At 48.2% G+C, this 15,374-nt stretch overlaps 1 protein-coding gene across 5 annotated transcripts in view; it reads right to left on the bottom strand.

Moving 5' to 3' along the window:
- The window catches only part of SEMA4D (semaphorin 4D), a 923,316-nt gene that overhangs the window by 446,960 nt on the left and 460,982 nt on the right, over window positions 1-15,374 (bottom strand). For all 5 annotated transcript variants that reach the window (XM_078675633.1, XM_078675632.1, XM_078675637.1 and 2 more), the window contains exons 7-9: window positions 14,732-14,794; window positions 4,505-4,603; window positions 2,217-2,310 (exon numbers count right to left, since the gene is read on the bottom strand). In XM_078675633.1, the coding sequence (XP_078531759.1) occupies window positions 2,217-2,310; window positions 4,505-4,603; window positions 14,732-14,794 (256 nt within the window). The remainder of the gene's footprint in view (window positions 1-2,216; window positions 2,311-4,504; window positions 4,604-14,731; window positions 14,795-15,374) is intronic.

Raw genomic sequence — 15,374 nt, 5'->3', positions numbered from 1 at the left:
GAGCAGTCACACACACACCCACTGGAGCAGTCACACACACACACACACACACTGGAGCAGTCACACACACACTGGAGCAGTCACATACACACACACACACACACACACACACACTCTGGAGCAGTCACATACACACACACCCTGGAGCAGTCACACCCACCCACCCAGGAGCAGTCACACACACACACACACACACACACACTCTGGAGCAGTCACATGTACGCACACACTGGAGCAGTCACACACGCACACACTTGGGATCAGTCACATACACACACATACCATTTACTAGCCAGCATAAACCTTAGAATTGTAATAATGGAGTGCCAGCAACGCCTGCGACCTAGGATGCCACTAGAGCAGCGCTAGGGTTGGAGGTGGGGCGGACTTTCCACCTTTAATATGCTTTGAAAGCTTATACAATTGAACATAATGACAAATGAGTTGAATGCACCATTTTCTCCCAAATTGTCTTGGGCGGAGAATCCCTAAATGCCCCCCTTTGTAGTAGGGTGGCTTACTGAGAGCTGGTTTGAAAATTTGCCAAGGGTGCTTTGGGTTCCCAGTTCGGCCCCGAGGCTGGGAGAGGTACAGGGGAGGTGATTAACTCAAAGGCTTATCATTCGCTCCGTTGACAGGTCATGAGTGCTTGGCCTCGCCTAAAACACTGCAGGAATGAACCACACTACAAGCATTCCAAATCCCAGCAATAGACCGAGAACACAATATTCCAACGCTGCACAGGTGTGCATAGCCAGCAATAGTCTACTTACCACTCTATACAAAAACACATTTTAAACACCGAGCAGCATCATGCCCTCACCAATGTAACAAAACAGAATGGGCAAACAGCTGCCACAGCACATTCACGCCGTCCGCCACCGTAACACAAATGCAACGACTGACAACCCCATCATCCAACAAGACACCATAACCATACAGTTGGTTAAGTGTTAAGTAAATAGAATGAACTGCATCCTCTCGTGAATCTACAAAATAAACCTTTAAAACAAAGTCATACCACACCCAGAAGAGCACAGCACCACAAGGCCCAAAGTGAACAGCAACCATAAAAATCTGTGCACTCCAGCCTAAAAGGAAAATCTGTGCACTCCAGCGTAAGAAAAAGGACAAGTTCTTGAGTAAAAACTTAATACCACAAGCATAACACTAAAGTTGTGAGACCATTGTACTCGTCTATTGCGTTCAAATATTACATTATAGCAGACTAAATTGAATATAAAATCGTCAGCTGCACTTATCACACGGACAGCGGGAGGGGGGCGGGCAGGCACACGGACAGCGGGAGGGGGGCGGGAACGGGGACACGAACAGCGGGGGGGCAGGAACGGGAAGACTGACAGCGGGAGGGGGGTGCGGGAACACACGGAAAGCACTCACCTGGACCTGGACTTCCTCCGGCGGCGGTGGGCCGCGGAATGACGAAAAGAAACCTCGACGAACACAAAAATAAACCCCGCCCACCGCCGCACTGACGTGTCCAAAGGGGCAGGATGAGTAAAAATGGCCGTAAAGCCCCCGAATCTGCTCCGCAATTGACGGACAGATCTCTGTTCCAATGGCTAGCCTCCATTTATGGAGCTAGCCAATGGAACAGAGGGGCGGATTCCCAGCCACACAGTGTAAGACATAAGATTTCGCCTGCGCGAATCGCTGCTTGCGCAGCTTTTTACCAGGTCGAAACCTAAAAAACATACGGAAGAATCTAGGACTTTGGAGCCATTAGTTTTTAACACATTCATGCATTGGGAGTTGGCCTTTTATTGTTAACATAAGCGGTGGTGCACTACAAATCAAAAACTGCCCTGGTAAAATTGTTAAACCGATCTCCACACTGCATGAGGCTGCGACTAGTTTGGGGCCTTTGAGGCTTTGCTAGGCCATAGCAGCTGGTTCTACCCTGAACAAACTAAACATGAAGTGGCTGCAGGATAGGCATCAAGCAGATGATCCCAGCATAAGACAATTCTACATAGGTTCCATAGCTTCTCGCCCCAACCCTTCCCCATTCAAAAAGAGCATCCCAAGGTGCATTGACACTTGGTTTTTCCCACGTCTCACAACACGCTCTTGAAATAAAAACACCACATGCATGCCCAAAAACAGAAAAATGATATCGCAGGAAATTTAACAGGTAATAAGTAACAATCAAGTGTGGTATTGCCATTAAGGAATATTTTAAAATCCGTACTTACCAACCATGACCGAAGTGTAACTATGTGCCGGGTCAAAGGGGCATCGTCCTTTGCCATCTTCACTCTTACCCACCATTTGAAATGGGGAAACACTCTATAAAGACATTTTAATTAGTTACAATACAAAAATGTACCGCAAGAACCAAATGTATAAATAGGAATGCATGTCAACAGTAAAAGGACACTTCCACCTCAATCTACGTGCCCCTTGCAGCCTTTAATAACTCGTTTCACTCCTGAATCAAAGGAAAACTAGAGGTTAGGCATAGGAAAATTCCTCCTGAGAAAGCCTACATTTTGGCCCCAATTATTCCAAGTAAACACTTGAAACAGTGTTAGTTTGAAGTAACAGTCGTATTTCACGTAACATCAATTAACCCATAAACACCTTCATACCTTGACAATTTCAAGTTTTAAATATCAAGCTACAAAAACAGCCAGAACAAAGAATATACAGTTAGTAAGCTATAAATGTGTGTGTGTGTGTATATATATATATATATATATATATATATATATATATATATATATATACACACACACACATACACATACATATGTATACACACACACATACACAGATATAAGTATAGGTTTATTATGTTTCACTCCACATATATGTACCTTGAATATATATCTTCAGAATAGGTTGAAGTGCAGTTTAAAATGGAAAATCTATGAATGCTGGTGTATAGTTACCTTGACAATATTTTGGCAGTGGATATTCAGACTACAATATCCACAAACCGCAGTGTTACATCAGATTTACACCTCTGCTAAGTTGTCAGAAATCCCTTGATAAGGGCAGTCCGAAGTTACCATGGCGTATGAATAACCACAGGGCATGTTTCTGTTAGCCAGGTTTTCAATCTTTTTACTAGATGTTTAATTCATACAAATATGAGCACTGTGCCCTTCTCAAGATCACAACCTTGGACTTAATAGAAGTATTATTAATAATTAACCTTTTCGCAACCACAGCCCTTCCGGCAAGGATTCCAACTGAGGTTAAAGCTGCTTTAGGGTCTTAGATAGCAATACAAACGACATCGGGTCCAGCGGCTACGCTGTTAAACGTGGCAACTGTGACCTGGATTCTCGGTCTGTAATGTTAATGGCCGCAGTTCTGGAATGTGAACATTTCTAAGTGTGTGCGGTCTAGTACTGTACAAATCAAATGTGAAACCTTCTCCCTCTCACCATAAAATTGTTGTTTCTGCATGCCATTTACAATCCAACCCCACAAACACCTCGTGTGAGATACTCTTGCTACGAAAGTAAGGGCCTCTGCAGAACGATTCTGCTGTTCACTGGAGAGGCACTAAAACAAACATAGCACCTGCAGCATACTTTAAAGACGAAGCAAAAGCTTCAGCCACTTTGGAAGAAAAAGCACCAATATGCAGACTTTTTGGTAAGTATCACACACAAACATTAGTAAGGAGCGAATATTTAAACCCTTGTTTAAATAGATTCTGAAATCTTTCAGCATCTCTTATTTTAAGTAATTAGTAGAATGAAGCAATACAACTAGGTAGCAACTGTTACCGGGTTGACAAGAAGCCCCAGAAAAAATATTTCATGCTTTTAAGAATTGTGATCAAAACCTTCTGTTGGGTATATAAAAGAAAGCAACGGTTTCCCTCTATAGCTTTAACATATTTCCCATACTAATGTTACAGACAGACACTGATCAGGAACATATTGTTCTTAGTGAAAGGTGGTTTGGCAAGAGCAAGTACAGCAGATTCATTTTGTCTCAACACTATTCCATGCACCCCCATGAAGTTCCTTTCAATGCACCACCACTCTGAAAACGCTTGCTCCTGCCTTCTGCAGCTACACGGTAGGTATGCAGTTTCCCAACACTGTATGCTTTTGTAGGTGTCCCAGCCATTTCCACTGTTCCTCCCAACCCGTACCATAAACTCAATGGAAAGTCTGCTGGTATCGAATTTATGCCCGCACCAAATTCGATCTGCAGGTGTACATTTCTACAGATCTGGATTCAGTAATCAGGATCACGTAATCGACATCCAGCACATGAGTAGCTCTGCAGCAAATGTGTGGGGCGTATGCAAGGCTATGTCCAACTAGAGCAATGCTTTACTCTACAGTGGGTTTGGACATTAAAACATCTCCTCCCCTACCTAGAGAACAACGATGGTTAACTTGTATTGTCTAGTAGGAAGAGAACTACCCCACCACTCTTGGGCCATTGTTTAACTGGTAGTCACCAGGGAAAGTCTTTTATATTAGTCACAAATGCATCGAAGAGCGGTGCTTACCAGATAGTTACAGATAGGCTGGAAGGCATTGGTTCCGCATACATACAGGACACTGCTATTTACGGGCTGCAACACACGGACGTAATTAAGGCATTCAGTCTGCAATAAAAGGACACAGTGTAAAAAAAATTTGAAACAAGCCCATTTAACAACAGGTAGACACCAACTGGAGGATCAGGTTTTGAGCGTATGGGTCTCTGTAGAACAAAAACATCTCTTTGTATCTAGTACATGGTTGGCATCTGCCAACACCTCGCAAGCAGTTTAAAGCATTCACATCTGCATTTCTCACAACTACAAAGTAAGTAGCACTGCCAGTTGCCTTTTTTTTCACCAACAGAGAAGGGTGCAAACAGCAGCAGCACACTCGCACATTAAGGAACCTTACTGATCACAGAACTGACATTTGTGAGGTATATTACGATCTGTTAGCGGGAAACCATTGTCAATTAGTACAGTGTCTTGCAAGCTCCTACTGGGCTTGTCATATAAATTCCCACCTTCCTCTTGTATTTTTTCAGTCTCGTCTTCTAGGAGTGTCCAAGTCATTGTTTTGCTTTTATTTAGTGATAGGCACACGTTTCCAGGTACAGAAGAGGTCAATGAGATGCTGTGGAGGAAGGCGTGCATGGGAACCATGACGCCATACAAGGCTTGAGGGTTATATATAGAAGCCTCTGGGTTAAGTAGAGCCTAAGCGTTAAGGAGCTAGTTTACAGGCTTACCTTAGGTATAATAATGGCGGCAAAGAATGGCACAATACCAGGTACAAAGAAGGAAAGAGTCTGTACAACAGCAAGGGTGCCACCTGCCTCATACAGAGTTATGGCGAGTACAGACATTGGAGGGGCGGGCTGATCACAACATGGTGGAGTGTTGCAGGGAGGCCTAGCCTATAAAAGTCGAGTACACTGCCTCACCTCTTAAGAGGATGCGAGGCAGAAGGGAGCCAAAGAAAGTCAGATGAACATGAAGGGACGTCAAGTTTCCATGAAAACGTATCAAGTTCACTTCTGACAAGTCTGTGCCATAGATTATGGTTTAAGGTCTAGCAGTGTGTGATAGGAAGAAGTATAAAAGCCGGAGGACACAATCACTTGTGCAACAAAAACAAAATAAAAGATTTGTTTTTTGCTATTGGTTTCTCAAATATAAGTAAGCACAGTTCCTCACATTGCTGTTGAATAAAATTATTATTATGGAAGAATCTAAACAATGGCTGAGCTGGTGAAGGAAGAGAAATCTCTGGAAAAGAGAAAACAAAGGTGTTCAATCTTCCCCATTGTCCAGTTGTGTGCCCTACTCGTGGTCCACTCGCAGAAGATCATATGCTGGAGGTGGAAAAATAAAGACCACACCCAGATCCCAAGAGCGGGATCAGAAACAAAAAAGACGACATATCCCTGCTTTCTTTTCTTCCTTCTACGTCTAAGCTATCCACACAGATAATACTAAATGGTTTATCTGCACATAAGGGGATAGGGCTCATAGGAAAGGAAACTTTACCCAAGTTCGTAACTGGAATTCAATCCCTAAATGGGCTAGGATTTTAAGTTGGGACCCAATTAGAGAGCGGTAATATGTCTGCTTCACCGACTGACAGCACTAGTAAGGAGATGCTGTGGGGAGTGAGCTAACGTGTTTACTTTAAGCCTTCCTTCTCTTTTCTCTCTTTCTACATGTTGTGCCAAAAATCTGAAGGACGGACCTCATTTAATTTTGGTTATTCCTAGCCTGTGCAGTGGTTTCCTCTCGAGCATTGCTATTTTATGGAGCACAAGTGGTAGTTTTGTATACAAATAAATTCTTTTGCTGGTCTGCTGAAGACAGCAGCTTAACTGAAGTGGCATGGTGTATCGAGGACACCAGCATAAATAAGTCCAGGTATCAATCAATCAGGGGTTTATAAAGGGCACTACTTACCCGTGAGGGTCTCCAGGCGCTGTGGGGTGCAGCTCCGGATCAGTCTAAGAGCCAGGTCTTGAGGTTCTTCCTGAAGGTGTGTAGAGTGGGGGAGCGTCTGATGTTGACTGGGAGCTTGTTCCAGGTCTTTGCTGCGACGTAGGAGAAGGCTCTTACGCCTGCTCTGGTTCTGCGGATTTGTGGGGTCTCTGCCAGGGCAAGGTCCCTTTTGGGTACCTGGAAGGAGACTTTCGTTGAGGTATTTGGGTCAGATGTTGTGGAGGGATTTGTAGGCGTTGGTGAGTAGCTTGAAGGTTACTCTCTTCTCGATGGGGAGCCAGTGGAGTCTCGTAGGAGCAGGGTCATGTGCTTGTGTCTTGGTGTTCCAAGGATGAGTCTGGCTGTGGTGTCCTGGATGGTTTGGAGCTTGAGTAGCTGATTTTGTCGATTCTGGTGTAGAGGGCGTTACCGTAGTCCAGTCTGCTAGTTATGAGAGCGTGTGTGACGGCCTTTCTGCATTCGTGAAGGTCTTGTGGAGGGAGTTGAAGCAGGTTGAGGCGACAGCGTTGATCTGGCGGGTCATGGTGAGGGAGGAGTTCAGGATGATGCCGAAGTTCCAGGCGTGGTCCATCGGGGTGAGTGAGTTTCCGAGGGCCACCAGGAGCTGTCCCACACCGTGGGGACAAGGACCTTGGTCTTCTCAGAGTTCAGTTTTAGGCCGCTGTCGCCCATCTAGGGTGTGACATCTTTCATTCCTTCTTGAAAGCGGAGTCTGGTGTCTTCGGGGTTCTTCATGAGAGAGAGGATGAGCTGGGTGTCGGCATAAGATACTATGCTGAGCCCGTGCTGTCAGACAATAGTGGTGAGGAGGGCCGTGTAAATGTTGAAGATCGTGAGGCTGAGTGAGGATCCTTGGGGTACTCCGCAGTTGATCTCTGTGGTTTCAGAGAGGAAGGGCAGGAGTCTGATCCTTTGGGTTATGGTGAGGAAAGATCAGATCCAGTCGAGGGTGGTTCCCCGTATGCCGGTGTTGTGGAGTCTGGCAGCGAGAGTGCGGTGGGAAACGGTCTATGGCTGCGGAGAGGTCTAGTAGGATGAGGGCTGCCATGTGGCCCTGGTTGAGTAGCATGCGGATGTCCTAGGTGGCGGCGAGGAAGGCGGTCTCAGTGCTGTGGTTGCTGAGAAATCCAGACTGGGAGGAGTCGAGGACGGCGTTCTCTTCGATGAAGGTGGTCAGTTGGGGGTTGACAAATTGCTCTGTGACTGCGAAGGGAAGGATGGAGATGGGCAGGTAGTAATTCAGGTCCGTCGGGTCTGCCAAGGGTTTCTTGAGAAGGGGCTTGACTTCTGCCCACTTCCAGTCATCGGAGAAGATGCCGGATTCGAGGGAGGCATTGATGGTCCAGCCTAGTTCGGGAGCCATGGTGGTGGTGGCTCTGTGGTAGATGTGGGGTGAGCAGGGGTCCGTGGGGGTTCCTGAGTGGGTGTTCTTGAAGGTCTTGGTGGTATTTTCCGTGGTAGCAGGTTTCCAGGTGGTGATGGTTGGCCGGTTGTTGGTGGTGGAGAGGGGGTGGTGTCCGGAGTCTGTTCGCTGAAGTTGTCGTAAAGGGCCTTCATTTTCAAGTGGAAGTAGGAACTGAGCTTATTGCAGAGGTCCTGGGATGATGAGATATCCTAGGCTTCGCTGGGGGGGTTTGGTGAACTGCTGTATGACGTTGAAGAGTTCCTTTGTGCTACTTGCGTTGGAGTGGATTTTGTTCTTGATAAAGGTCCTCTTGGTGGCTCTCATGCGCTGGTGATATTCGTTCATGGCGTTCCTGTAGTTGTTGAGGTCTTCTGTAGTTATCTTGTTCCGCCAGAGTTTCTCGAGGCACCTGCAGAAGCGTCTGGCTTCTTGCAGGTCGGTGGTGAACCAGGCGGCCTTCAGGGGGGCGTTGATTGACTGGGTGGCGGAGGGGTGCAAGCTTGTCTAGATGGGCCTCTACTTTAAGGGCATATATTCAGCTTTCGACCTCCTTTGTGGTTTGATTCACTTCAAGCTTGTGACCCAAAGCGGCTTCTTTAGCCATCAAGGCATTGTCAACATTCTTTGGGAGAGCAGGGTGAATTAGGAAATTGAGTCTAGTCTTCCCTACACGCTAGGAACCACCACCAAGGAATATTTTGCCTTTGGCAAATGATCCTTAATTATTTTCCTGGACCCCCAATAATATTCAGGGCTACGTCAGTCTCTTGCTACGTTTATGCTATACAAATGGGTTTGTTCAACCAACACATATCGTAACATTTTTTCCGTCCTGGAATATTTTTTATACATAACTTCAATCAAGAAATACCAATAAGGAGGAGGAGCTTCGCGCGCACCCAAGATGGTCGCGTGAGCACACGGCTCCCGGACCCTCGCCACCTCCACCGACTATCCTGTACTTTATCCTGGTTTGGATGACGGGTGCTTATTGGCGAAGTTCTACTGATCATTTATCTGTTCCAAAAAACTTATTTGGACTTCGGGGTCCAGAGCTACAGATCGCCGCAGTTTTCTGGCCTGCTCCAAGGTGACGCCCCGAGCTATCTTGTCTGGCCGGCCGTTCAGTAAGTGAACAACAACGGATTGCTGGACTCGCATGGGCTTGGCAAACGCTTTTGGTTTCGATTCCTGTCCAGAGACCAGCCTGACTTTGTCAGCTACGCAGAAAGCCAGACGTGCCTATACTTTTTGGTCTCTCCGCTTCTGATGCCGATCTGTCGTGGCTTCCAGTTCTGAGACTGGCACCACCTTCGCCCTTTTGGTCCTGCATTTGCCACCGCAGTAACCATTTTCACCCGACAACAGGCGACCCTCAAGGGTCCAGGATCTAAGATGGCCACCAAGCCAGAGAGTGAGAGGCGCAGGACCAAACCGGGCGTTCCAGGGAGTGCTTTGCAAACGAACATTATGGACCGGTACACCCTTACTAAAGGATCGCCGGGCGCAGCATCTAAACCCTCGACGACAATGCCGGAGGACTCATCGATTGAGGAAGAGCTCTCGTTGCGGGATGTCATGGGCGCCATTACCGGAATGAAGGCTTCATTGGGGCAACAATATGAGGCCTTGACTCTCAAACTGGATACTGTGTCGATTGACGTCAATTTGATCAGGGTGGATTTGGCGAAGACGAACGAAAGGGTCAAATCCCTGGATCTCAAGACCGCTAGCCTGGTCACTGACGTCTCTGACTTGCAGGCTGAAGTCGGGAACTTGCGGAAAGCTAATGACTATTTCTCTGGGCGCCTAGAGGACTATGAAAGCCATGCCAGGCGCAACAACATTCGCCTGATAAAAGTCCCGGAATCATCGACTGCTGCCCCGACGGACTTATTGGTGGAAGACCTGGTGCTGAATCACTTGGCACCCAAGGGTCTTAGTAAGTTTTTCGCTGTCGAGCGTGCACATAGGATCCCTGGCGGCACACCTAAATCGGGTGCTAACCCACGACCCATCATAGCGAGGATCTTTCATTTCCGGGACAGAGACGCTATCCTGCAGGCTTCGAGACAGTCTGGTCCCATTGCCTTTGAGAACTCTACAATCAGCTTCTATCCAGACTTTACACAACAGGTCCAGAAACAGAGGCTGGGGTTTCAAGGGGTCAAGAAGAGACTCAGGGACAGATCTATGAAGTATGCCATGCTCTTCCCGGCCCGTTTGCGGGTGGTTCATAAGGATCGTACTTTTTTCTTCGACCATCCTGGGGTCGTGAGTGACTGGCTTGACTCGCTGCCTGCGGATCAAGAACCTTCTGAGGACTCTGGCAGGTCGGATCGGGCGGAGGGTGGCCCAATGGAGCAGGAGTAGACATCGACTTTGACCCCGTTCCCTTACAGTTGGCTTTGATCTGTGCTAATGCCGTGACATTAATGTTTGCAAGTGATAGTCCTTTTGGGGGTGGGTGGGGGGTGAGCGGGTCCTTTCTCCTCCTGGGTTTTCTTTTCGTAGACTAGTTGGGTGGTTGGGCGACAGGCACACTGCAAGTTTATGGGGCTTTTTGGTCTTCAGCAGGGGTGCGGGGTGGGGGGTGTAGTTGTTTGGGCACTGTTGGGGGAACCGGGATGTTGGTTTGAATTTTATTGTTATTTGCAAGGCGAAGGAAAGACAAACTCCTGTTTTTTGAAGTTGCTTCGGGTGTGGGGCGGGGGAGGGGCTGAATTCGGGGATGGGGGGTAGGGGACTTCAGATATTGTGTTGGAACGTAAATGGGTTGGGGGATGGGATCAAGAGGAGGGTGGTGTTGCAATTGCTGAAACGTTTGTCTCCTGATGTTGTCTTACTGCAGGAGACACATTTGCTCGGCAACAAGTGCTACGCTCTGAATAGGCGTGGTTATCGCCTTGTGGCGCACTCGGATTTCACTTCGGGATCCAGAGGGGCGGGCATTCTGGTTCGGACCTCCCTCCCCTTGGCCATTGATGATGTCATACTGGATGATAAGGGACGATACGCCGCCATTGTGGGGCGTTGGGAAGGGAAGGTTGTTATTCTGATTTCCGTATACGTGCCCCCAAGCCACCACATTCGCTGATTTGAGTGGACTTATCCTGGGTCTCCCCGAGGGTTTGCTTTTGGTTGGGGGTGATTTTAACGCGGTGGTCTCGGGGATGTGTGACCGTCACCCTCCCCGGGAACTGCCGAAGGCCCAGACTTGGTTGAGTGACTTCCTAGAGACGCTGGGGCTCACTGATTGCTGGCGCTTGCTTCACCCGGGGCAGTCGCAATATACCTATCATTCTGGTGCTCATGGTAGTCTCTCGAGGTTAGATCATATACTACTGCCCTCAGCCCATGCTTCCCTCATACGGGAAGTTAAACATCTGGCGAGGGGTATCTCGGACCATTCTCCGCTTGGGCTGGTAGTTGATGCACGACGGGGTTCGGCGGGCCGAGTGGCTCCGATTAACCCCTGGTATTTGAGGGATCCCAGGGTCAGGGCTGAGCTGGTTAAAACGCACGATTGTTATTTTGCGGAAAATGTGGGCTCTGTTTCCTCCCCAAGTTTACTTTGGGAGGCTTACAAGACTGTCATTCGTGGCCAGGCCCTCTCGTTGATTGGTGGCGTGAAGTGGGCTAACCGTGCTGAGATGGTTCGCCTTGAGGGAGAGGTCACGGCCCTGGAGGGGTGCTTGGAATCTGGGGTCACCGCTGAGGGGTTACATCTATTGGAGTTGAAACAACATGAATACAGAGCTCTGGTCACGGAAGCTGCTAAGGAAATGGGAAGGGAACAGCAGGGCCGCCTGTATGATGTGGGTGATAAAGCTGGGAAGCTACTTGCTTGGCTGGATAAGAGGGAGAATGCAAGTCGTGTCGTCCCTGTGATTGTTGCGGGGAATGGAGAGTGTTATACTGACCCTGCTGATATTGTTACATGTTTTGCCGATTATTTCCGCGAGGTGTATTCCCCGGTGTCTGATCGATCTGAGCAGGACTCCCACCTGCTATTGCGGGATATTGCACTTCCCCGATTGTCTGACATTGATAGGGATGCTCTGGATGCGACGCCTACTGTGGAGGAGATTGCCGCTGCTATCCGTTCGGTCCGATCCGGCAAGGCATCGGGCCCTAATGGGCTCCCCATTGAGCTATATAAACTACGCCCGGATACGCTGGCTCCACACCTGCGCTCGATGTTTCTCGAGTCTTTGGAGGTGGGCTCTCTCCCACCGGACCAGAGACTGGCTTCTATAGTCGTCATCCACAAAGATGGGAAACCTCGGGATCGCTGTGCCTCTTTTAGACCCATTTCGTTGATTAATGCGGAGCCTAAAATCCTGGCCAGACTGCTGGCGACGCGTTTGGCGACTGTCATTGGGGACCTGGTTCACCCTGATCAATCCGGCTTTATACCGCATCGCAACACGGCGCTTAACCTCCGAAGGTTGCATGGCGTCTTGGCGTGAGCCGAGACGCTGCGTGAGCCCGCCATCTTGGCATCCTTGGACGCTACGATGGCGTTTGATACAATAGAATGGCCGTATTTGTGGGCGGTTCTTGCCAAGTTTGGTTTCGGTCCGGAGTTCGTTCGGTGGGTCAAATTGCTTTACGCCGGTCCCATGGTTTAGGTGGTGGTCAATGGTCGGGTCTCTGCTCCCTTTGCACTGGGCAGAGGTACGCGACAGGGCTGTCCTCTGTCCCCCTTGTTGTTTGCTCTCGCCTTGGAACCGCTGGCGGCCTGGTTGAGGTGGGAACCGTCCCTGAAGGGCATTAGATGGGATTCGGAGTTTGAGGACCGTGTATCTCTCTATGCTGATGATATTCTGCTGTATCTCACATCTCCTCGTAAATCCCTCATTGTACTGTTCGATGTCTTAACGTCCTTTCGTAAAAACTCGGGTCTTGTCATTAATTGGTCGAAGTCCTGTATATACGTCCTGTCGGGAGACGCTCCTCTCCTGCCCAGTGGTTGTCCCATCGCGATTGCGCGAGATGGATTTAAATACCTAGGCATTTTTATTACTCTGAAGCCTGAACTGCGGTTTGACCGGAACTTGTTGCCCCCTCTTCAGCGCCTTCGGGCAGATGTTGTTGCTTGGGGAAAACTCCCTCTCTCCCCTGGGTAGAGCGGCATTGTTTAAGATGACGTCACTGCCCCGCATCCTCTACGCATTGCAGAACAAACTTGACGTTGTCCCGGCTAAATATTTCCGCGAGGTTGAGAGCTTACAGAGACAACTGGTGTAGGGGGTAGGCCCCGGATCGCCATCGCTAAACTGTCGCTCCCGGATATCCGTCGCTATTATTGGGCGTCTCAATTGGGGGCGATAAATCATTGCATGTACGGCCCTTCGCCGAGTCCGGCCTTCGAGATGGACAAGTGGCTATTGCCAGGGGGTGACTATAATAGAGCCCTCTACTCTAGACTCACCCCTCGAAATGTAACGGGCCCCACTAGGACGGCTGTCCAGGTGTGGAGACATGCCTCCATGGCGCTTGGGTGGATTGATAAATTGACTCGTGCCACCCCACTGTATGCATCCGATAGACTTGGATCTCTCTGGCAGTCGAAGGGGTTTGATAGGTGGGACTTGATAGGTATCAGTAGGATTGATGACGTTTGGACCAAAGGGAGAATGAAGACGTTTGAGGAATTGAAAACTGAGTACGCTCTGAGCGATCGCGAATTTTTTCGCTATGCGCAGGTCCGCCACGCGGTGCTCTCGGTCTTTCCTCCGGGAGTGGAGATGCCGGAAGCGTCCCCGCTTGAGGATAGGGTACTGGACGGCCATGTTCCTGATAGTACGATTTCGCTTATTTATAAAAAACTAATCAACTCCAGGTCCGGTCTCCTGTTTCGTCTTAGAGGGGACTGGATTGGTGATGGGCTAGAGCTAGACGATGAAGATTGGCAGGCGGCGATCTCCTCCCCTACAGAGGTGGCCATCCAGGCGCGCCTTAGATTTGTGCAACTTAAAATCCTGCATAGAGTATGTAACTGGTCCCCGCTTGGTACGCATGGGCTTTTCTGTGGATGGTTTGTGCCGGCGTGGATGCGGTCTCCTGGGCACTTTTTTACATATCATTTGGGAATGCCCTGAGATAGTGCGATTCTGGACCCGTGTGCATGAGGTGATGAGTGAGGTTACAGGGGTGCGATCGATGCCGGAGGCTAGGAGATGCTTGCTGAATGTGTGGGAACCGAACGACTACTCCGTATCGCAGCTTCGATGGGTGACCTTGGGCAACATGATTGCCAAAAGAGACATTGCGCAACTGTGGGGTGCTCAGGGACCACCCGGGATTCGGAAATGGAAACAAAACATGGATTGGTGCATGTTCAGGGAAAAAACTGTATATATTTCTCGTGGTACGCCCCGAAAATGGGGGAAGATATGGACTCAGTGGAACACTTACCGTGGTGATATATGTACCCCCCCTCTCCCAGACCCAGATGTTGCACCTACGTCCCCATAACCCGAGGGTTCCTCCACTTGCTGCTGTGTATTGGACTACATTTTGCTCCTTCTGCCCCCCCATGCGAGACTCTTTCTTTGATGAAACCTATGCTCATTGATTGACCTTCCCGCTCCCACACCATGTAGTGCAACATTGTCTGTACTGATGTCTTCTCTTTTTCTTTGTTCCTTGCAAGTTGTTTGTGTTTGTGTTTATAAATTCAATAAAAAGTTTCAACAAAAAAAAAAATACCAATAAATTTGATGTAACAACCATTTTACTGCGCCGCTGAATCTCAAAGTTAATATTCCACACGGACCTTCCAAGCAACAAACTGCCAGCATTCTTACTCTCTTATGACTGGGTGAAATCCACATACATTTATAACACATTACCTGTATGGATTTTCCTTTCCTTGAACATTCTCTCTGCTTTTCATCACTGACACCCCACCTGACCTGCAGCAGAACAAATACATCAAGACAATACATGAATAGTATAGTTAAAAATGCGGAAAATGGCAACAGTCAGCTCAGAACAACTACATGTGGAGACAGCAGGCTATCAATGAGGGGGCTATCACTGACCACTGCTCCAAGTGCAGGCTGGAGGGTCTGCTGAATACCGAGCTAGTCGGAGTGCAAAGAAGCAGAGATAATATTTACACCACCAAGATGAAAATCTGTAGCTTTAATGGAAATCTGTATTTTATTTAGGTACGAATACATTTAAAAGCTCAGGAACATTAAACTGAAAGCTTTAAAGATTGATGTGCAATCTTAGCAAACGTAACTATTTTAGTACTCAGAGAATTTATTGGCAAAACAGGGCTAACGCTGGTCCCTAGTATGTATATGTTGGCGTTTAGTATGGACAGTACTTTGGTGGTATTGAACCGTCTGCGAAGTTGGACTTCGAGTAAGTACAGTGGTTCAAGAAGAATTACATTTCAACTGTGCACAACTAAAGAATGAACACATAACTGGGCGGGATGTCAGATTTCCTAGAATGCCAAGTCCCGTGGGTGTACACGGGAAA

This window comes from Lissotriton helveticus, chromosome 2_1 (assembly GCF_964261635.1).
Source record: "Lissotriton helveticus chromosome 2_1, aLisHel1.1, whole genome shotgun sequence".
In the NCBI taxonomy this organism is placed as follows: domain Eukaryota; kingdom Metazoa; phylum Chordata; class Amphibia; order Caudata; family Salamandridae; genus Lissotriton; species Lissotriton helveticus.
Note: the sequence above shows the minus strand (reverse complement) of the source record. Positions and strands in the feature narration are given on the sequence as shown.